The 25,208-nt window shown below is 36.3% G+C and overlaps 1 protein-coding gene across 1 annotated transcript; it reads left to right on the top strand.

Moving 5' to 3' along the window:
- Positions 1-1,129: 1,129 nt before the first annotated feature.
- LOC306851156 (protein FAM131A-like) lies at positions 1,130-21,372 on the top strand (the record flags this gene model as incomplete). Its single annotated transcript, XM_079387282.1, has 6 exons — positions 1,130-1,160; positions 7,688-7,821; positions 14,209-14,302; positions 15,254-15,436; positions 17,231-17,362; positions 20,864-21,372. 6 exons carry the CDS (start codon positions 1,130-1,132, stop codon positions 21,370-21,372), a joined length of 1,083 nt encoding a protein of 360 aa, XP_079243408.1.
- Positions 21,373-25,208: the final 3,836 nt, after the last annotated feature.

The raw sequence follows: 25,208 nt of genomic DNA, 5'->3' as shown, positions 1-25,208 counted from the left end.
TTTATGTGGAGAACCTCATATGCTTGAGAGCATCATTTTAAGTTGGGTCTTTTTAATTGAAGAATAGTTTTAGTCCATATGCGTCTGGAATTTAGGCAGTTTAGTATGTATAAACGTCACCAAAAACAGTCTAGTCTTTATATTTGGGAGAAACTGGTTTTGTTTATTTATTTGAAAGAGCAACAGTTTAGACTGTGTTTACATTTGGAGAAAAGCTGGTTTAGTCTGTATATTTGTGGTGAACAGCCGTAGTGTGTTTGCAGAAATGCAATATAGTCCGTATACGTGGAGCACAACATTGTAATCCGTTTGCATCTGGAAGAACTGATTCTTTAGTCTGTAAATATTTGAGAGCATCAGTTTTATTAGTTTTTAACTGGAGAACAGTTGGTTTAGTCCATATTTAAATGGAAGAAAGCCAGTTTAGTCCATATATTTGGACCAAACAATAGTTTTAGAGCATTTGAGGAACCGTAGTTTAGTCCATATTGGAACACAACAGTTAAAACCCTTTGCAGTTGGTAGAAAAGCTGGTTTTGTTGACATGTATCTGAAATAACCAGTTTAATCTGTTTGCATTTGGAGAAATGCTGCTTTAGTGTCAATTTGTGGCGAACAACTTTTTAGTGTGTTTGCAGATAGTTTAGTCCATATATGTGGAGAACAACAGTTTAATCCATTTGCATCGGGAGGAACTGAATGTTCACCAGTTTAATTGGTTTTTAACAGGAAAACAGTTGGTTTAGTCCATGTATGTGTGGAAAACAACAGTTAAAGCTCTTTTCATTTGGGAGAAACACTGGTTTAGTCTGTGATTTTTGTGGCGAACAGCCGTTTTTAGTGTGTTTGTGTTTGCAGAAATGCAATCTAGTCCATATATGTGGAACACAACGGTTTAGACCATTTGCATTTGGGAGAATCGCTGGTTTAGTCCGTATGTGTTTGGGAGAAGAGCATCCGGCCGGGTTTCCTTCAGCGCAGGACTGGAGTTGTGACACTAGCGCACACGGATTGTTTGTGAGAAAAGAGAGATGGAGAGAAGGCTACGCAAGCGCTTCTGCAGTCTCTTAGCGTGCATGTGGCTCAAATCAGTTCATGGTTTGCGTTTGGTCGCCTAACTACCAGGAGCATGGGCTGCGCCGCCTCCAGGACGCCAGTAGGTGAGAATCGCACGCGCCGTTTTCCTCCGAGCATGAAAAACAGCAGGCATCAGAGCGCTTACTGTATGCGAAACCCGAGTCCGACTGCAGCCCACACACACTTCTGAAGGAGAGTAGGAGACGTGCACAAACTGCAGGCTTGGTCTCGCTGGCGAATGCATGCATGCATTGGTTTTCATCGATCAGGCCAGATTTGCACTGCCAGGACGTTCCGCATGCATCTGCATTAACCCTGCTTCAGCGCTCGTTCATCACATGCTGAATCCTCTGCTCGGGTTACGCTGTGCTCGGTTGTATGTGCGCTGGAGGCGATGCAGTCGTGTTGGGCGATATGCTCATATCGTCGTATAGTCAGTTTGAGAGATCGCTGGTTCTCAATTCAATTATTTACTTGGTTGTATTATAGCGGAGAGCGTGAACCAACTCCAGGGTACGGCTAAAAGCAGCCTGATGTTAGTGTAGTAATCTATTAACTACATAGGCTATTATATATTTTAGTAGTGCTATCAAGCGATTAATCGCATCCAAAATAAAAGTTTTTGTTTACATATGTGTGTACTGTGTATATTTATTATGTGATAAGTTCACACACATGCATTTATCTAAGAAAAATGTTATATTTATATTATATAAATATATAGTCTACATGTAAATATTGTCAATATATACTGTAGGAGTGTGTATTTATATATACATGCATAATAAATATACTCGGTACACAAACATATGTAAACAAACTTTTAAATTGGATGCGATTTTAATTATTTGACAGCACTACTTTTTAGTCAAGTAGTATATGGATGTCATGTCAAAATATTTTCAATATGACTGAATTTGTATTTAACATGATCACAATTTAATAAAAGCATTGTAAGTTACTAATTATAATGCATACATTTCCAACGTTATTCAAACAGCAGCTACAGAAAACAAGCAAAGAACATTTACATTATCAAAGAACATCATTACTGACTTCAGTCTATAGTGCAGTTGTGTGCACTTTAAAGGGATTTCACCCCAAAACTTTGTCATTGTCGTTCCAACCCTGTAAGACCTTCGTTCATCTTCAGAACACAAATTAAGATATTTTTGATGAACTCTCTGATCCTCCATAGACAGCAAGAATTTGGCCTCATATTTTATTCCCCAAAATGTTTAAATCTCATTGCAATTCAATGTAATATGTCAATTTAATGTGATATTTCTATTGAAAATGACATTACTGAGACCGGTCTTCTGACTAGTGAAGTATTTTTCTCAAAGGGAACAAGGACAAGTGTCCATATTTGTAGAAACACCCATATACTTGATCCGCAGCATCGTGAAGCTGATGTTCATTTAATCCGAGCGTGTCTGAATGTCCAGGTCTTTCCCTACGTTCTGTACATGAAGTGAGGACGGAAAAAACAACACCTTTCCACTCGGAGAGTCCAGAACAAATGGCCTCAGATTTATTTTCACCACACAAATCGTTTTTTAATCTGGTGCTGTAATTATTAATGATGTATCAGGATACAGAGCGTGAGCATTGTCCTGTTAATCGCTGATAAACGTGCTGGTTAAGGTTTGGCATCCGACAGGAGCGAGAACTGATCACGTTTCTTTTGCTTTGTTTCTTTAATCTAAAGAAAAACACTACTCTTACAATGAAGGTTGTTTATTGCGTTGATGGTGAGATGAAGCACCTTCAACATCCGTGGAATCCTTCCAGGTTCTTTATAGTGGAAAATGTTCTTTAGACACAATCAGAAACATAATGGATCGCTGAAAGGTTCTTTGGAGAACCCAACATTTTTTTTTTTTCTTTTTTTTTTTTTTTTATTACTTTACAAACCCCAATATGATTTAGTAGGTTCGATTTGTTTCCTTGTTCATTCCATAAAAGTTGCAAAAAGTAGCAGTGGAATATGATTAAGTCTAAAGGTACTTTTTTTTTTAAGCCATTAGTGAAAATCATCCAACCCAGACAGATGTATTTATTTATTTTAATATTTTAAAATTACAATATAATTCATATTATACTATTATTAATATATTTACATATAATACACAATATTTTATTTTATATTGCTGATATGCTTAATATTTATTCATATAATATCCCATAGCAATCAGATATTTTAGAATTTAAAAAATGAAGATCTGATCCAGACACACTTTTATGATAATTAGAATTTTATTAGGATTTTATTTTTTACAATTTTTTTTTTATTAATTTACAGAAAAATAAAGTGTATCATTTATGATATGTAAATAAAAAATATATAAATTAAAATTATTAATATGATATTTCACTTAAAATAATATTAGTATTACATAATATAATTGAATATTAATATAAAATTTACATATAATAAATAAAATAATTCTATATTTATAGTGTTGATATATATTTAATGTTATTTTTATACAATATCCCATAGCAATCAGATATTTTACAAAGAACATAGTTTTTTAAAATACATTAATAAAACTCATTTGACTTAGTTTTTTTAATGCTAATTATTATTTTTTTTTACAATAAATACAATAGATATAATTTATGATGACATTGAATTAAAATTATAATACTATTTAATATTATTTTAAATAATATATATCCTCATATTAATATAATTGATATTTAGTTATATAATATCACATAATACACCCCTGTTTTGCCAGTCATCTGTAAAGAATTACAGTACATTTACAATAAATGTTCTCTATTGGCATCAATGGTTTCTTGAGGAACCCTCCATTTCACTAAATGTTTTATATATATATATATGTATGTATATGTGTGCATTTTTTATAGTTCTTTTGGGTATTAAAATATATAAAAATGTTTTTAACCTTGAAACCCCTTTTTTGGCAGCTCTTTTTTTTTGAAGATTATAGCAGGTTGGTTTCCTCTCCTTGTCTTTTTTTCTGTCCTAAAATGGACTTTTCAAAGCAATAGCGTGTCAAACTGGAGTGAGATTAGATCAGCTCTGACCTGCGAGCGCTTTATAACTTCTGCTGAGGTCAGGAGATGGTTTCGGGACAGTTATCAGGACAAGGACGGAGAGTCCGCTCATAAAAGCGCTTCGGTGAGGTCTTCTCTCTCCAGCTGGTGGATGGATGGGGTTTGTTAGAGAGGAACAGAGTATTTGCTGCTGAAGATCTGTGCTGTGCGGGAAATCAACAGGAGCGTTTAGTTCTAGCTGAGTGACCCACAAACAAATCAAACAGAGTCGGAGTCCCGCTGCTGTTATTGTAGATCATATCGGCCTCTCTGTTATCAGAAATAGGTTTGTGATCTCGAGACAACGGGAGAGCAATAGAGTGAATCTCATGAAAACACATTCAGCTCACATTTCAATACAATTCAAAGTTATATTTTGCATTAAGAAATTATTTAATTTTTTGTCGTCAGGGCAATTTTTTTTATTTGATATTGATTTTTTTTTTAAATGCATTAATGAAAATCGTCTGACCCTCTAGTATTTTAATCAATATAACTACTTATATATATATATATGTATGTGTATATATAATATGCATATAAAAATATATGTATAAATATAAACATGTATGTATATGTTAATATATATTATAATATTCATAATTCAATTCAAAAATAAGATTTTCTTATGAACAATTTTTTTGTTTTTTGTAATACATTAATGAAAATCATCCAGACTTTTATAATACTATATATATATATATATATATGTGTGTGTAATAAATACAGCCTTTTTCTAAACTTACAACTTTAACCATTTAAATAATAATAATAATTTTTTTTAATTTCCTTTTCTCCCCTCATATGTTAGTGTTTAATGTGACCTGGACATGTTGACATGTTGATGAGATTGTCTCATTAGTTTAGTGGTGTTGCTGCTGGAGTCCAGACATCAGTCTCTGTTACAGACGATCAGACCCTCGTTAGAGAAGAGCTTTGAGACAGAACCCAAACCTGATCTGAGGGAGACGGCGTTAACCTCTGACCTCTGCTTCATCTCTCTTACTCACGATTACGCCCTGGATTGAGATGTGCAGAGAGATTGTTCCTAACTTAGTGTTTATCATCAAGGGATCGTCTGGAGTTTATTAAAAAAAAAAAAGAAATTATATTTTACAAAAAGAAAATGAAACCTGTTTTGGGACACTTACAATTTTTTTGCATCGTTTTGAAGAAAATGTAGGATATTTAATGCTCAATTTCTCATTATTTTAATGTGTTTTACTTTTTTTGTAATTTTATTTGTAATGGAGTTTTGTAATTTTAAGGCTTGTCAGTGCTTTTTTTTTTGTACTACATTATGGTAAAACCTGTAATATAATGCTTATTTATCTGTGCATAAAAGAACTACAACAAATATATATATATATATATATATATATATATATATATATATATATATATATATAAATAAGGTTAATGTGTGTGTATTTGTAGTTTATTATATTTCATTATTTAATTTAATATTTTTATTTATTTTATTTAATAAAATAATATTATATCATGAACAATACAATTATATATATATTTAATTTTTTAACAAATAATAAACTTAGAATAGTGATCATTAAGGTAAATGTTTAAGTCACAAAAACATTGTTACAATACATAAAATGTTCTGCAAATTTATCTGCATAAAATAAATCTCATGCACAATATTTTTTCTTACTACTTTATATGAAATATGACAGACATGTTTGAGATTGTAAACCTGTTGTTGTTGATGAACACTATAGTTGTTCTTTCCTTTCCTTCTGTAGTCAACACTGTGTAAGTGTTAATGAATGCATGTAAATATTCCCGCTCACGCACACAGGAAGTGATGTCATCGGTGAAGTCGTGCTCGATCTGTGTGAAGTGTGAGCGAGTCGATCAGGATTACGTGTCAGAAAGGCCTGATGCATGAAATGAAAGAAAAGACAGTCATTTATGAATGCTGGTCTTTTTTCATCCAACTAAACTGATGCACCAGATGCAGTTTTCCAGATCATTTCTGTGTGTAATAGACGTTCAGAGAAAGCACAGCGCTGTGGAAGCCCTTTGTGTTTGGTGTAAATGTTGCATCTTGACCGCATGTTGATGCATGAGAGCTTCAGAGAAACACTTCAGCTCTTCTGCTGTGGAAAGCAATCAACGCTTGACCATTAGGGAGACCAGATGACCCTGATTCTTATTGATGAGTTTGAACTTTACATAAACTGGAATAAATTAAACCTAAAATGCATGGAAAGCAAAAGATTCTCCTGACTTGAAGTCAGCTTAAGATTGGAGTCAATTGATTTCCAAAAGTAAGTTCATTTTTATAAGCTATGGACAAAAAACATCAGCATGTAAAATACAGTTATTATCTGTGCAATCATGCACAATAAATGCTTAATTTACTACTTTGTTATGAGGAAGCAACCAATTTGTATTTTTTATTATAGCAAAATACTCAGTGTTATTTTAATTTAATGAAATAATACAAAATCCACCCCTCTCTCTCTGTATCTATATCTCTCTATATCTTTACATTTGTCTCTCTCACTAATCTTTATTTGTGTCTATCTATATTCATTATTTATAATATGGTAGTAAATAATTATAATATAATTAATATTATAATATGTTAAAAATAATTATATAATTTATATTTTAAACATTATAATGTAAGTTAATTTATTATTATATACATTTATTTTATGTACATAAAATTATAATATATATTTTTATAATTAATTTGAGCAATATAATATTAATATAAGTAATATTGTAATAAGTAGCAAGATATTATTCATTATTTTATGTTCATAATATATATTTTATGATTTATTTGATAATTTATTATATGTAAATAAATTATTATAATATGGTAATATTTTAAATAATATTAATATAATAATATTCATATTTATTTATACAATATACCAGTAGCAATAAGATATTTCATGAAGCCAAAATACTATTGTTACAATAAATATGTGCAGTAAATACGGATTTGTATTGTGTGTATTTGTATTACAGGAGAATGCTCAGTTTCATTTTTTTAACATAATTAAAAAATTAAAAAATAAAATAACATCTGGTCACCCTATCTATATTTATGTCTATCTATTTTTTTCTGTGTATATATCTATATTTATGCAAGTAAATAAAATTATTATTATTAAACAATGTTAATATATTATATTATTCATTTAATATATATATTTAGTGCTGTCAAGTGATTAATCGCATCCAAAATAAGTTTGTTTACTGTGTATATTTATTATGTACATACATAAATACACACACATAGAGCATATATTTTGAGAATATTTACATGTTTATACATGTATTCTTATTATATATATATATATATTACCTAAACAAAAACGTTTATTTTGGGTGCGATTTAATCTTTTGACAGCACTATATTTATTATAATAATTTGAACTGATCCTATATATTTTCTGTGATATCTGTATATAATGCCGTAGTAGCGGTCAGATCTTGTAGCAGGGTCTGGTCTCCGGGGCAGTGGAGGGCCAGTAGTGAGTCGCTCCTCCTCTCTTCCTCACAGTGGCAGGTGACGGGTTGCGTGTGGACTGGAGCCCGAGGAGTTCCTGCTCTGACCTGGTGCTCTTGGGTAACACACGGACTAGTTTGGCGTACGGCCTGGGCACGACATTTGGGCACTCGGAGCCTTACCTCAAGGTGCCAAAGTTTCCTCTCAATCTGTTCCATGTCCATTTTTACTTCACAGCGTCCGGAAACGACGCTTCAGCTTCCCTTCCTCTCCTCTCACAGTGTTTCCGCGGCTCCTAAAACAGTCTTAAAAGGACAGTACACCCAAAAATAAACATTGGCTATTCATTTACTCACCCCAGGTAGAGCTGGGCGATATGGCCAAAAAAATCATCACGGTAATTTCTTTCATATCAGTCGATATCGATAATTATCACAACAAATGTCAAATCTTTATTTTAGTGCTGTCAAATGATTAATCGCGATTATTCTCATTCAAAACAAAAGATTTTGTTTACTTAATATATGTGCATACTGTGTATAATAATAATTATGTATATATAAATACACACACATGCATGTATATATTTAGAAAATATTTGCATGCATATATAAACATTGCATTTTTCTTAAATATATACATGTATGTGTGTGTATATACACAGTACGCACACATATATTATGTAAACAAACACTTTTATTTTGAATGCGATTAATCGTTTGACAGCACTATTTTATTTCTTTCAAGTTTAAAGCCAGATTTTTTTTTTCTCCAAAGTGAAAGGTGTAGAAACCAGACCGTTAATTTTCCTTAACAAAATATATCTTGATAGAAAAAAATGATTTCTTAGTTTCTGCATGTGATATTGTTTCAAAACAAGAAACAGGTTTGTGTTGCCTGATAATATTAATAATATTATTAATTTTGTCTCTTAGAAATGCACATTTGGTAGTAGTAGTGGTAGGTAGTAGTAGTAAAAGTAGTAGGTGGTGGTGGTGGTAGTAGTAGTGGTAGGTAGTAGTAGTGTAGGTGGTAGTAGTAGTGGTAGGTAGTAGTAGTAAAAGTAGTAGTTGGTGGTGGTAGTAGGAGGTGGTGGTAGTAGTAGTAGTTGGTGGTAGTAGTTGTAGTATTAGTGGTTGATAGTGGTGGTAGTAGTATTAGTGGTTGGTAGTAGTGGTAGTTGGTGGTGGTAGTAATTGGTAGTTGGTAGTAGTAGTTGGTAGTAGGTAGTTGGTGGTGGTAGTAGTAGTAGGTAGTTGGTGGTGGTGGTGGTGGTAGTAGTAGTAGTTGGTGGTGGTAGTAGATGGTGGTAGTAGTAGTAGTTGGTGGTAGTAGTTGGTGGTAGGTAGTTGGTGGTAGTAGTAGTAGGTAGTTGGGTGTAGTAGTAGTAGTAGGTGGTAGTAATTGGTAGTTGGTGGTAGTATTAGGTGGTAGTAATTGGTAGTTGGTGGTGGTAGTAGTAGTAGTAGTAGTAGTTGGTGGTGGTAGTAATTGGTAGTTGGTGGTAGTAGTGGTAGTAATTGGTAGTTGGTGGTGGTAGTAGTAGTAGTAGTAGTAGTTGGTGGTGGTAGTAATTGGTAGTTGGTGGTAGTAGTGGTAGTAGTTGGTAGTTGGTGGTAGTAGTAGTAGTGGTAGTAATTGGTAGTTGGTAGTAATTGGTAGTAATTGGTGGTAGTTGGTGGTAGTAAGTGGTAGTAGTAGGTGGTAGTAGTAGGTGGTAGTAGTAGGTGGTAGTAGTAGGTGGTAGTAGGTGGTAGTAGTAGGTAGTAGGTGGTAGTAGTAGGTGGTAGTAATTGGTAGTTGGTGGTAGTAGTAGTAGGTAGTAATTGGTGGTTGGTGGTAGTAGTAGTTGGTGGCAGTAGTAGGGAGTTTAATAAAACTCTTATCTTCTCTCTGGGTCGCCCCTGTCGCATGTCACATGAAAGAAAGTCTAAAAATTTTATATGGATTATATGGGTTTGTTCGGTAACGACAATCAGTATTCATTTTGTGCAAGTCTTAAACTCTTAAATTTGATTTCTAAACTCTGCAGAAGCCCTGTGTTGTTAGAAAGTGGGCCACGGATCCTGCTTCTGCCGTCTCGCTCCAAGGCCTGCCATTCACGAGCTATTTCTGTCATCATTATATGGTTAGCGGTCGAGGAAGCCTGCATTCATATAACGGCACGTCTTCCAGACGTCCTCACTTGTGTCTGCGCCGCGGCCTGAAGAAAGAGAAATGCTGTCGAGCGCTGCTTCTGTCAGATCGGAGCTGATTAGGAGTTTCTGACTCTGCGTTCAGAGCACAAAATGATTTTCTCGGCTTGATAATGACCTAATTAACCCGATCATCCAAGTCGTTAGCGGGCCAATTGCACTAGACTCGGTTCCTTGCTCTGAGTTTCATTAAATGTTCACTAGTTAGTTTTCTAATCATTCATGAGTCGTTCTGAGTAATTAGTAATTAGTTCTTAATGTGGTTTGTCGAACGGAATCCATGGCGTCGCTGCACTAATGTGTTTTTCCTTGGACTTCAGGTCATTTAACAGCTTCACAACAGTGAGTAAATCCACAGGACGGCTTTAGGCTTTCAGCGTGCAAAACTTTCCTGTTGTTTAGACCTGCATTTGAGTTTTAATTTGACTGGCACTGATCCTTTTTTTTTTTTTTTTGGTCTGATCTTGACTGATCTGGTGGAATTTCATATTTTTCAGTTTTGTGAAATTGACTTAAGCTGGGAAAATATAAACCAATATAAATCCAAATATCAAATTGGTTCCATGCCTTGATTTATGCACCAATTCATGTTTGTTGATATTTCTGTCAGAGCTTTCTCTATTGTGTAGGCATTGTTTTAAATTGAAGCAAATATTATGTTAAAAATTTGTTGCAAAAAATATTAATTTATACTATAATTGTATATTATTATTAATAATAATGAAAGTAAAAATATTAAAGTTAATAATTTTTTATTTTAAAATCATTATTTTATATTTTACATAGTTCAAATTTATTACACTTTAAGTTTAATTTATTATACATTTAGTGTTATTTTTAACATTGTCTTTTCTTATCACACCTACAACCTACTACTAGAGCGATCTGGGCTATTACTGTTAACTAAAACTATAACTAAAACCATTAAAAAAAATTATTACTTAAAATAAACATTAACTGAAATAACATTTTTAGAAACTTTAAACTGATTTTATTTCAGCTAGTTGCCAAGGAAGCATGTTTCATTTTCATTTAGTTTATTGTGATGTACTAAAATAACTCAAACTGAAATAAAATATTAATAAAAACTATAAAAATAAATATGGCAAAAATGCAAAACAAAATTACAATCTTTAAATAAATTAAAGTGAAAACGGAAAATAAAAATAAATGTGTATATAAAAAAATCTAAATTCAAATTCAGGCGGATCTCAGAGGGGATTGCACTGTAGGTCTCATGAGAGAGACAGGTGTCATGATGGGGTGTGTGTGTGTTGTGTGTAATCCAGACGGCAGGAAAGTGTGTGTGTGTGTTCATGAGAGAGAGAGCCACAGTAACCCTGATCAAACGTGCTGCATGTGACGTCATCCAGCATCCAGCCCGCCGTATCCTTGGAGAAATCTTTCCATGGTGACTGGTTGCTATAGAAATGCTCATTTCCTTCCAAGTTCCAGCGGAAAAATGGGGTGTGAGCGCGACGTGGCATGTCGCTGATGACCGACTCCATGGAGAAGCTTTTGTTCCTGTGTGGAGCGAGCGGAGAGCCGGTATCACTGCTCAGTCTTCGTGTGTGTGTGTGTGTGTGTGTTTGGGAATGCCGTCGATCACTGTCTGTTGCTCTGATGATGAGATGTGTGTGTATTCCTGCCTCACAGACAGACTGACGGATGAGGCTCCTGCTCAGAGTGCTCCTGTTTAATTACTATCTGTTTGCCGTTATAAAACCTGTGGATCTCTGTGTGTGTGTGTGTGTGTGTGTGTCTGCTCAGAGGGTTGGTTTGCATGCAAATAGAGAAGTCAAGATTCAGTCTGACACTGTACTAGAGTAGAATAGTCTGTTGTGATTTGATCTGTAGTCTGCTTTAAACAGTCTAGTCTACTTTGATCTGTTCCTTTCCATTTTTTCCCTAGTTTATTATTTTCCATTCTGTTTGATTCTGCTGTACTCATATTCTAGTAGCAATGAAGTCCTTCCGTTCTATTATGTTTTTAGTCATCTAGGCTAATCAGGTTTATTTTCTATTCCTGTCTACTGTACTCCTGTCCATCCAATCTAGGCTGTTATTTTCTGATTTACTGCACAGAATTATTATTTGTAATCGTTATGTTATGAAAATAAACGTATTTTCTGTTCTACTCTACTGTACTCCGATCAATCTAGTTCTATTCTTTTCTGTTCTACTCCACTGAAATGTTTTCTATTCTAATTTGTTCTGTTTTATATTGTTTCGTATTTTGTTCTATTCTGTTCCACTGTCCTCATTTTCTACTGTACTACAGTCATTCTATTCTATTCTAGTTGTCAAATCTATTTTCTTTGGTTTTCTAATCTGTTTTCTACTAGTCCATTTTCTTTTCTACTGCACTGTAGTTCTGCATCTATATTATTCTATTCTATGCTGTTCTATTCTATACTCCACTGTACTCATCTATTCTAGACTGTTATTTTCTGCTGCACTGTGGTCCTTCTATTATATTCAGCTCAGGTTTATTTTATTCTCTACTCTACTACTATTTTCTCTATGTAGGCTAGATTGACATGCTCTGTTCTACTATAATGAAGTTCTGCATTCTATTCTATTCCACTATTTTATTATACTCCACTGCAATAATCTATTCTCAATTTATTCTAGACTGTCATCTTCTACTGCACTGTGGTCCTATTCTAATTTATTTTTATTCTATTCTATTTAGCTTTAGTTTAGTTTATTTCACTCTGCTACTATTTTCTCCATCTAGGCTAGATTGGCATTTTCTGTTCTACTGCACAGAAGTTCTGCATTCTATTCTATTCTATTTTCTAGTGAGTGTCTGGGCTGTGGTCGATGTCATTGTGTTATTGAGGTCATCAGCTGTAGTTTTATTAAACGAGACGACCGTAAAATGGCAAACGCTTCTGTAACAGACTCCTGCTGTACGACGCTCATTGAATTTGTGCTGTTCTCCTGGGCTTGAGCTCTTCAGGGACTGAATCTGTGTTCAGCAGGGCAGTAGGTGACGCTCTCTGCGGGTGTGTGTGTGTGCAGACTGTAATGCTGTTATTTCCTCCAGCTCATGTAGGGAATTATCAGCATGTATGTCGATTAATTTTTATTTCAATACGTATCTGTTGTTATTTTGCCACCCGCTCCACTAACTGTGCCATGACGCACCGGCTAATGCGTTAACCCTCGTGAGTGACCTCCTACACGCTCAGGAGGGTTCAAACACGCCAGCTGCACGTGTCCCCTGCGATTACTAAAGACACAGAAACACATGACCTTGCACACACTGTAACCTGCTGTATGTTCTGAGGAGACGTGAAGGTTTCGAAATGCAGCTTTGCTCTTGAGGGATTCTCACTTTTAGCCCAAGATTTTGCTGAAATATCATCAACCTGTTACTCGTGCTCCGTATCAGAGGTTTCACATCACTAACTCTTGAAGTTGATTGTGTAAGTGCAGCATTTATGGTTTCTCAAATGTGTGTGTTGAGGATGTGAATGTGCTGTTGCTTTACTAAGTGATCAGATGCACCTGCTGGACCAGAAAACAACTAGAAGATCACGGAGTCTTGAGGGTTATTATAGTTAACTAAAACCATATAACATTTTTGGGTTACACTTTATTTTAAGGTGTCCTTGTTACACAGTGTATTTATACATTTGAATACTGAGTAATATTAATCAGCTATGCACTTACTATATGGTTAGGGATTGGTTTAGGGCTACTTGCATGTAATTATGCATAATTAAGTGTTATTATAATAGCAAGTACATGTAAAGTGTAACAAGGACACCTTAAAATAAAGGCTTACCCATTTTTGTTACTTGAAATGAAATTAAATATTTCAACTAGTTTCCAAAGCAAAATTAGATTAACTTTATGTGCTAAAATAACTAAAACTGAAATAAAAATATAAATAAAAGCTATACAAAAACACACAAAGAAATTACTACAATTAAAATGAAACATAAAAATTAAGAAATAAAATAGATAATAATATACTAGTATCTAACTGAAATATCACAGATTTAAATATTTTGTTGTGTATATACAAAATATATTAAATTTTTAATTAAGCTGTTTTATAAAATATTTGTATTTATTATATTATATTGTTAAATGTTGAATCTGCCATGTGAGGCTTATACAGCAATACACTTAAATACAACCAACCAACCAAAACTGAATTGCATGTACATTTATGCATTTAGCAGGGCTTTTATCCAAAACAACATCACAGAGAATTCATCAACAATATTCATAATATACCATGCCAGGTTTATTAGACAACTAGATTAGGAAGAAACCAGAGAAGAGAAGAAACGCAGAAAAGAAAAACTGTTTTTGTTGTTTGAGTAAAAGGTTTAATTTCAGTGTTTTATCTTCTTCTCTCAGGTAAATGTTGAGGACGGCAGCGAAATGTTACCTAAATCCAGACGAGCTCTCACCATTCAGGAGATCGCAGCGCTGGCCAGATCTTCACTTCACGGTAAAGACCACCGCTCTCTCACTGACGTTCGTTGATTTCATTGACAATAATAGTGATCCTACACTCAAACCCTACTGCTTGCATGTTTATTTACAGGAATATTTGCAATTAAAAATGTTTGTCTTTGTAATCTGTCATCAAAATATAATTCATTTGCACAGCCTCCAAAACAAATGCAAAAACAAAATTAATTTCCAGAGCTGTTAATAAAACATGTGTATTTCAGTCTTCAAAATGTAATGTTTAATTTAAAGTGCTTCTTGCCGTTTCTGAGTGAAAATAGTTTTTGCATCAGATTTAGATGTAGACCTCATGGGATACTGATTAATGTTAACCAATCGTCAAATATCTGTTGAGTTTATTTTAGGCTGCTGTTGTAAGTGATTCAGATTTCTGTTATCTTGTCCATATGTAGGTCAGTCATTTAATGCTGATTAATGTTAACCAATAGTCAAATCTATTCAGTTTATTTCAGCTGCTGTTGTAGGTGATGCATCTACTTTTATAACCTTGTCAGTAGTTAAAATGTATGTATTTCATGCAGATTAGTGTTAATGTTAGCCAAAAGTCAAATATCTATTTAGCTTAATTTAAAGTCCTGTTGTAGGTGATGCACCTTTTTAAAAACCTTGTCGATAGTAAACGCAGTAATTTAAGGCTGATTAATGATCGTGTAATAAAAGTTACAGCAATGATCGCAAATAACAATAGATTTCAACATGAAGCGTCTCTATTTAGATGCTGTATTGTTCTCAGGTCATTTGGTCTCCATAAAGATCACAAAACCTGACCCTCACACACACACAGCTCACTAGATCTTCACCGTAAACACAAATGCCTTCATTGCTCGTGACGAGTCCTTTGTGTCGTACTGCTTGACAGCATGACCTGGATTATTCCTCATGTATTATGCAGCATTCGGGTCACTGACCCCTGCGTGTGTGTGTTCAGGTTTCTCGCAGGTGGTCAAAGATCATGTGACGAAGCCCACGGCGATGGCGCAGGGCCGCGTGGCTCACCTGATCGAGTGGAAGGGTTGGTGTAAACCCACCGATGCGCCTAGCGCCCTTGAGTCGCACCTCACGTCATACTCGCATCTGTCCGAGGGTGAGCAGGAGGCACGATTCGCTGCAGGTCAGTGACCGCTGGAGAGCCGCTCTTTATTTAATCGCTGCCAGTAGGGTTTTTTTTTTTTTAAGTAACTAGCAAATTGAGCTCATGAGTTATTCCCATCCATGCTTTATTTATTTTTTTCCATTTGCAGTTTTGCATCTATTGAATTTTTTATTTTGCTTTGTTTTATTGCATTTTATTTATTTTTCATATACACAAATGTTATGCTTCAAACATAAAGCATGGCACCAAAGTCATGGTTTTGATTCCCAAGGAATGCATGATCAAATTAATTTCTTAAAGGTGCCTTGGATAAAAACATCTCTGAAATGTATAAACGTTATTGATGAAAGAAAAATGAGACAATAAATAACCCTGTTGCATTGACCTCGTTAACAAGCCACACAACCCAGTCTGATTGGAGAAGTAACTCCGGTTGCTTTAATGAGTAATCAGACTAATGATCGAGCTCATGAGTTATTGGTTTATGTTCGCTTAACGGATCTGCTTCCTTGATAATTCTTTAAACGATTCCCATCCGTACCTCTGACCTTTCCCAAGAGGCCCGTCTGTCCTCGAAAGGTTACTTTCTGTTGCTCTCGGTGTGACGAAGCGTTTTTTCCTTCTCTTTCTCTGTCAATGTCGCAGGATTGTCCTTTTCATACAGTGACTAAGTATTCATGGCATTTTGTTTGTGTGTGAGGATTGTTCACTTACAGCTGAGGTGTGTGTGTGTGTGTGTGTATGCTGTCCGTCCTGCAGAAACACCTTCGGTGACTCTGTGGATAAAATCGAACTCTAGGAAATTTGCCAAAACTCGCTGTGTGAGTGTTTGCTGACCAAGCCCTCAGCAAAGGGTAAAAGATGAATGGAAGGATGAATCTGTGAATTAACACAAGCAAAGATGGAGCGAGACAGAGAGAGAGACTCAAACTATATTTAAAACATCGATTTGAGGCTTCCAATGATGTGATTTTTGGGGCGGGACTATCTGTTTGATTGACCAATGACAGATGGAGGAAGGGTTTTAATACTCTGGTTATTTTTGCGTTTTTGCACCCAAATTGTGTGTGTGTGTGTGCGTGTTAAATTCATTAATTGTTAATTTCCATACTGGTTCATGCTGGTTTAATGCAGGTCAATCGGGTCTTTCAGATGTAGCTGGTTGAGCAAAAATTACTTTATTATAATTTTTAGTTCTGCACTTACTGAGATTTAAATGATTTTGATTTATTGTATTTTATTTAATTTTGCACCTATTTAGGTTTTATTTGCTGTTATTTATTTTAAATAATATTTATTAAAACACTGATTTTTATTTTGAACCTATTGAGATTTTTTATTTTTCATCTATTTTAATTGTTTATATCTCCAGCTTGCACTATTTTTACTTTATTTTGTACATATATTGCAATTTTTCATTGTATGCAGATATGCTGCAAGTGCGTCTGTGGTAAAATAAAAAAATAATTTGTGTCCTGTCAATAAATTAAGACACAGAGAGAGAGCTTTAATTAGCTAATTGGCTCTCTAACCCAGTCACCACAAACTGTGTGTGAGCGAGAGAGTTTGAGGTCACTTCCTGTCTCACTGAGGACACTGCTGTGATGTCGTCATCATTGCACATCTAGGTAATGTTCCTGTCAATCAAACGTGTGGCAGCCAATAAGAACTCAGTCATCCTGTATCCACGGCGACGCATCAGACCCTCTGCTACATTTGATCAAATAAGCGCAGTGTGTGATCTAGTGTAAATCTGATGTAGATATGTTGTGTGAAGTATGTAATGTCATTAATTGTGTTTTTGTTAATCAGGAGTGGCAGAGCAGTTTGCCATCGCGGAGGCAAAGCTTCGCGCCTGGTCTTCAGTGGACGGTGACGAGTCTAATGATGATTCTTATGACGAAGATTTTCTACCTGCCAATGAGCCTGTTACACAGAGCACAGGTACACACACACACACATTATAAAACAGACTCTAAAATCTGATTGGCTGAGTCATGATCAGAGTCACACACTTCTTAGTGGATTTAAATTCTTTAATGATGCACCAAGTTGCTATTTATTTCAGTATTAATGCATGTCATGATTTGTATTAAAGCATCTACTTTAATCATTTATTCTTGTCGTGGTTTAAAATAAAGGGTAATTAAGGCATTAAGTGCTGTTGTTGTGTGTAATAATGAGCTACATTTGCTACAGAAGTTATTAATCTTTGTTAAAAAAATACAACTGTTAGTATATCGATATGAACTCTATTTTAAAAAAACCTCATAAAAACTGCCAAGAATGGCCGCAACAGACGTCTGTACCTACAAACTTATGAAAAATAAATTTGCCAAGTCTACGAAACCTGCTATAAAACTATGTATTTTATTTAAAAAAAACGACAACAACAAAAAAAAAGCACAAATAAATGTTCAGCTTTTATTTGTATTTAGCCTTCATACAAACAAGAAATGTGAAATCACTGTCAAATAAACCTCTCAAACTCACCTTATTAATATTAATATCTTTAGCTTCAAACTATAGGCTAACATACATTACCAGTCAAAAGTTTTTGAACAGTATGATTTTTAATGTTTTATAAAGAATTCTCTTCTGCTCACCAAGCCTGCATTTATTTGATCCAAAATACAGCAAAAACTGTGACATTTTGAAATATTTTTTCTATTTAAAATAACTCTTTTCTATTTTAAAATGTAATTTATTCCTGTGATTTCAAAGCTGAATTTTTAGCATCATTACTCCAGTCACATGAGATATCATTCTGATATACTGCTCAAAAAACATTTATGATGTTGAAAACAGCGGAGTACAATTTTCAGGTTTCTTTGAATAGAAAGTTCAGAAAAACAGCATTTGAATACAAATCTTTTGTAACCTTATAAATGTCTTTATCAATCACTTTTGATCAATTTAAAGCATCCTTGCTAAATAAAAGTATTAATTTCTATAATTTCTTTCCTAAAAAATAAAACAATTATACTAACTCCAAGGCTTTGAATAGAATAGTGTATAAATGTAACACAAGCTTTTTATTTCAGATAAATGCTGATCTTCGAGTCTTTCTATTCAAACAATCCTGAAAAATATGTACTCAACTGTTTTAAATATTGATCATCAGTAAATCAGTATATTATTATGATTTCTGAAGATCATGTGACACTGAAGACTGGAGTAATGATGCTGAAAATACAGCTGCAGATCACAGAAATAAATTACTGTTTAAAATATATTCAAACAGAAAACAGTTATTTTACATAGTAAAAATATTTCTAAATTTTACTGTTATTTGCTGTACTTTGGATCAGATAGATGCAGGCTTGGTGAACAGGTGAGAATTATTTATATTTTTATATATATATCAGGCTAATTGTTCTTATAGATTGAAACGAATGTGCTTCAGCCAGGATAAAGAGTATGAACAGTGCTTTGAGTTGCTGCAGAAAACACAACAAAAAATTGAGCAACAACAAAAGCATGTTGCTTGCAATCTGATCGTCTGCCAGCAGGAGGCGCTGTGAGAGCGGCAGAACTAGCGGTTTCCCCGGTAACGGCTGTAATCAAAACAGCTCCGATCATGACTTTATCAGATCAAATGAAAATGTCAAAAACTTTTCTGAAAACAGTCGGTTCCCTTCAGAGATACATTCATATAAAACACCCGCGACGCGTTATGATTTTGAAACGTGTAGTGCTCATGCTTATTCAACAAAGTCAAACGCCACAAATAAATCAATGTATGAGAAACACTGGTAATGTATATCGAAAATGTGTTTAAATATCATATCACCATTATTGAGAAATTATATCGCGATGCATATTGATATTGAATTATTGCCCACCCCTACATGTCAGAAAGTAGCAGCTGCTTTGTTTACGGGGTCTTCAGGGTAACGCTGTATTTCTGCTGCTCCATCAGCGCCATCTGCTGTCAGAGAGTGAACGTGCTTTCATCCGGCGCGTCTCGTTCCGCTATGCACTTCTCATCTGTGCTTGTTTACATGAGAGCACATGCATCTTTGACGCAGCATACAGCGGTGTTGTGCATTGTGACCAATTGATGGGAAAAGTGTTCTTAAAATGCATTAAAAAATATGAATAATTTGGAAAAAATAAGTCATTCACGGTATTTTGAAGTGCCCACAATAACAATATTGTGCATATTCGTTATCGTGACTTATCGCATTACCGAATACCGGCACATGTCTAGTATGTGTATTGCCTTTATTTAGCAATTTCACATTAAATTATTAAAATAATATTTATAATTTGTGTTATAATAAATCATAATATAAATGTATAATGTGTACAATTTTTATTATGTTCATATTATAATTATAGATAGATATAGTTTTATACACAAACATAATTTATTATTATATTAAATGAAACATTACACATTATTCTTCTCAAAACATTATTCTTGTGTCATCACAGATATAATTGCATCTTCTCTGTATATTCATTCTTTCTTCCATCCTTTTATCTATTTTTCGTTTTGTCTCCCCATCAAACTGAACACAGAATCGCAGCACAGACGTTACGGTCCTAGTGCAAGTTTAATGTGTTCTGCTGCAGCAGACCGCAGAGAGAGAGTGAAGGGAATGAAGTTGCTCATCTCCTGTACATCCACAGTTTTAATCAGACGCGTTACAACACACTTCCAGCGCAAATGAACTGTTAAAGGCCCAACGCTGCTGACTGTCACAATCAAACAGGACATATTTGATCTTTAATATAAACACTGTTCTGGAAAACAGAAACTCTCAGCCAAATAATGGTGAAAGGAAAAAACACTGAAGTGACTGGCATGTTACTTTCCATTAAAATAACATAATGCAACATAAATAGTTTATGCCAATTATATTTTTGTATACTAAATACATTAAAAATTATCTAATTAGTATATATTTATATAATGTATTTTCTTGGCATTTTTTTACTTTTGATAAAAGTAAAAAGTATATATTTGTGTATAATTTATTTGTTAAAATTATATATTTATAAAATGTATTTATAATAACAAATAAGTGAATGAATAGATAAATAAAAAAATAAAGTAAAATAAAAACCAAGAAAATATATAAAAAATAAATTACACACACGAATAGTTTTTATATTTTTACTTTTTTCCATATATATATGTCTGTATTAGTATTTTATCCTGTTGTATTCATATATACTTTGTTTATTTTATTTTTTGCTGCATTATATATTCACAGATTACAATTATTAATTTTATTTTAAGCCTAACTATAACTTTTTAATGAGGTTAAAACAAAAAATAAAAACCTATTTGCCAGCTGGGTGAGGAAAAACATTCTCAAAATAGATTGTCTTACTCTGTTGCTTCTCTTGTAAATTAATCTTGTTTTCCAGTAAAAATAATAAACATGCTTGATTTGTTGCTGTGACTCTAACACACCTGTGGTCTCCTCTCAGATCTGTCCTCGTACCCTCATTACCTGCGGGATCTCCTGCACACTCAGGTGTGTCAGGCTCACCTGCGGGGGCGTGGCCTGTGTGAGGCGGAGAGCGGCGTGGGCGCTGACCTTTCACCTCCCGTGGGGTCGCCGGGGTCGCCGTCGGACACCCTCTGCTCCAGCATGTGCAGTTTGGACGAGAGACACCCGTTGCTTCGGGATCTCGGGCGTCACACGGACACGCCCGCCGCAGACCTCACCGCCAAGATCCTCAGCGCTCTTCAGGGAGGGGAGGAGCTCCTGTTAGCCCGCCTACATAGGGCGGGGCACAGGCGAGGCCACTCCCCCTGCTGCTTGGAAACGTTTTCCGAGACGTTTGAAGACGAGGACACGCCTTGTAAGGACTGCGGGGGCGGAGTCTGCCTCCCGCCAGAATACTCCACGCGGAGGAAGGTGTCGGATGTGGCTTCGTCCGGCGTCGTCTCGCTCGACGAGGAAGACGTAGAAGAAGAGGGAGAAGAACAGTGAACAGTGCATGTTTCTTTCAGACTCCGCCCACTAATTTGCAATCGGACTCCGCCCACTTATTTGCAATCGGACTCCACCCTCTTATTTACATTCTGACTCCACCTGTTAATTTGCATTTAGGCCCCACACACTTATTTGCATTCAGGCTCCGTCCACTTATTTGCATTTTGGTTGCCAGTTGCTCTTGGAAAACACTGAATCTTTCATTCTCAGGCTCACGAAAAAATGCATCTTGATGAACTAAACGGAGGAACTCAAGACTGACGTCGACCTCATTTATCATGCATGTGTCGCGCTATTGCCGGACTGAGCGCGAAGTCCTGGACGTCCAGTTGTTTCGCACGGTTTGTGGATTTGGCTGTTGTGTATTCCTGCTCCTCATGTGACAACAGGCCCCATTGCATTCTGGGTCTTGATCACATGACGCCTGTTCCCTGGTCCCTGATTGGCATGGCTTGCTGATTACGTCAAAAACTCCCCGTCGTTTTCGAAGCGACGCACGAATGCCGAATGTTTATTCCATGACATAGAATGCGTAAGAATACAGACGATCAAGTTATGCTGTTTTTCTATTATTACTATTATTATTATTATTATTAATTTTTATTATATTATTGAATGGAATGTTTGTTTTTGCCCGTTTTAAAGCATTTTCGTCCTCAGACGGACACAATGAATGTTTCGGAGTTGATCCAGTGTTGGTGAATTGTAAATGTGGGTCAGTTTGAAGGACTTTGGGAGAGTTGCTCTATTTTTGTACGTGTGGTTTTTGCGGTGAATTGAGTAACGCTGTGGTTTGTTCTCAAGATGCTTGTTTATTGCCTTCTTTCTCTCTTTCTGTCTCTGAATTATCACTGTGTGATATTGTCTACATCAGGAAAAAATAATACTAATGTGAAAACGAAATGAACGGCCCTTTTTCTTTCTTTGTCTGTGTAATTGTGTTACTGTTGCTCGTCCTGGTTTTGTTCTTTGCGTTCGGTAAATGTCAAGCACTCTGTTTTTCTATAAGGGCCACTTTTGTTCTCAGACGTTCCAGTGTTACCATGGAGATCCATGATTCACTGAGAAATTATGGGTTATAGTCAATCAGACACTTTTGACAATCTAATTAGTGTACAGACACACACACACACACACAACCACACATACACAATCATTCTCTCTCTCTCACTCACACACACACACACACACACAAAATCATTCTCTCTCACTCACACACACACACACACACACACACACAACCACACAATCATACTCTCTCACTCACTCACACAAACACACACTCATATGCACACAATCATACTTATATACACACATACAGTATATCTAATACACACACATACACACAGTACATTAAACTCCAAAAAACACCATGAAAATGTCATAATATATTAAACAAATATGTCATTAACTGAAATGCCAACTAATATTTTAGTATTATTATTTTTTTTTTAATGTCTATATAGTTTATTAATTTTTATTTCAGTTAGTTAGTACATCAAGAAAAACCTAATGAAAATGGAAAAATGTTGCCTTGGCAACTATCTGAAATGAAATATTTTGTTGTTGGGTTTTTTTGTGTGATTTAGGCCAATCAGTGTTATTATATTATTATTATTATTATTAACACTAAAACCATAACAATTCTGGTAACACTTCACAATAAGGGTACATGAATAATCCTGTACTAATGCCTAAAATAATACTTTAATAATCATTAGTATTTGATGAATTAAGTTAACTAATCATGAATTAATGAAGAGCTATCCCTGGAGTCATGCAGATTCATGCATTAATAAGAGCAGCCTTAATTAACATGTTAGTACATGTTTGATAGTTAATGCATTAATTAACACGGTAAACTAAATCAAACAGCCTCTTTAAGAAATAAAAACAAATACTCTGGCTTTGAAATAAATTAAAATTTAATATCATAATTTGAGCTTTTCTTAAAGATTATATCTGATTTAGTTTAACCGTGTTAATTAATGCATTCACTATCAAACATGTACTAACATGTTAATTAATGCCCTTATTGTAAAGTGTTACCAAGATTCTTGTTAACTGAAATAAAATAAAATGTAAATATTATGTAAAGAACTTAAATTATTTCGAAGTTGAGTTAATTTGAATTACTAAAATTACTAAATTAAACTGAACTAAACATAAATGATATCTTATACTGTAATATATCTGTTTCTGTTTAGTTTCCTTTCTGCCCATATTTGGTTTTTCCTGTTTTAGTTCATGACCCAGTTTTGTTAATTAGTTATATTCATCACCTGTGTTCTATTAATTACCTTGTTTCCTCGTTTGTTCCACTCCCTTTATAAGTCCTCAGTTCTCCCTCTGTGTTTGTCGGATCTTAAGTTGTAAATGGTCTTACGTGCGTTGATGCTATTAAATTTACCTTTTTGTTATCCTTGTGTGTGGGCGCCGATTACTACAACCACCGACCGTGACAGAAGATCCGACCACTTACAGAAGACAAGATTACTGCTCAGGAAGCTGGAGCTTGTGCCCGTTATTTGCGGGGGTTCACGCCGCCGTTCGCGGCTCGCCCCTGCCCGTGCTGCGTGGGATGTCGGGCTGCCTGTAGCGGCTTACCCTGGCCACCCGTTTTGGGGAAAACGGGTCGCCATTCGCCGCACACCCTTACCCACGTCTCCAATGAAATTCGTTCCGCCTGAGACGGCGAGGAATGTTCCGCCCGCGGCGAGGAGGATTCCGCCGCAAGGGGCGATGAACGTTGCGCCGTCGGCAACGAAGAGGATCCCGCCGTACACGGCGATGAATGTTCCGCCCACGGCGAGGAGGATTCCGCCGCGAGGGGCGATGAACGTTGCGCCGTCCGCGGAGAAGAGGGATTCCGCCGCCAATAACGGTTTCCCCAAACCACCGAGGGGGGAAAAACAGGTGCCGGTCGGGATTTTAGTGGAGTTTGAGGGCATGTCATTCCCTCCAGTGCCTGCTCCTCGTCAGTGCCATCCAGTACCTGCTCCTCGCAAGCGCCCTCCAGTGCCAGCTCCTCGCCAGTGCCATCCAGTGCCTGCTCCTCGCCAGTGCCTTCCTGTGCCTGCTCCTCGTCTGAGCCCACCAATTCCGGCACCTCGCAAGTGCCCACCTGAGTTCCCGCTGGTCCCGTCCAGCCGTCCTGAGTTCCCGCTGGTCCCGTCCAGCCGTCCTGAGTTCCCGCTGGTCCCGTCCAGCCGTCCTGAGTTCCCGCTGGTCCCGTCCAGCCGTCCTGAGTTCCCGCTGGTCCCGTCCAGCCGTCCTGAGTTCCCGCTGGTCCCGTCCAGCCGTCCTGAGTTCCCGCTGGTCCCGTCCAGCCGTCCTGAGTTCCCGCTGGTCCTGTCCAGCCGTCCTGAGTTCCCGCTGGTCCCGTCCAGCCCACCTGAGTTCCCGCTGGTCCCGTCCAGCCCACCTGAGTTCCCGCTGGTCCCGTCCAGCCCACCTGAGTTCCCGCTGGTCCCGTCCAGCCCCGCGCCTCCAGAGCGCCCTCTAATGTCCGCGCTACAAGAGCGCCCCTTTGAATCTGCGCTGCAAGAGCGCCCTCAAGTGTCCGCGCTGCAAGAGCGCCCTCAAGAGTCCGCGCTGCAAGAGCGCCCTCCTGCGTCTCCGCTGGTCCCGTCCAGCTCTCCTTCGTCTCCGCTGGTTCTATCCAGCTTCGCGCCTCCCGTGCGCCCTCAAGTGTCTGCGCTGCAAGAGCGCCCTCAAGTGTCTGCGCTGCAAGAGCGCCCTCAAGTGTCTGCGCTGCAAGAGCGCCCTCAGGAGTCCGCGCTGCAAGAGCGCCCTCCTGCATCTACGCTGGTCCCGTCCAGCGCTCCTTCGTC

The sequence above is a fragment of the Barbus barbus genome, assembly GCF_936440315.1.
Source record: "Barbus barbus genome assembly, chromosome: 31".
In the NCBI taxonomy this organism is placed as follows: Eukaryota; Metazoa; Chordata; class Actinopteri; order Cypriniformes; family Cyprinidae; genus Barbus; species Barbus barbus.
This window is presented reverse-complemented; position numbering and strand designations above follow the sequence as displayed.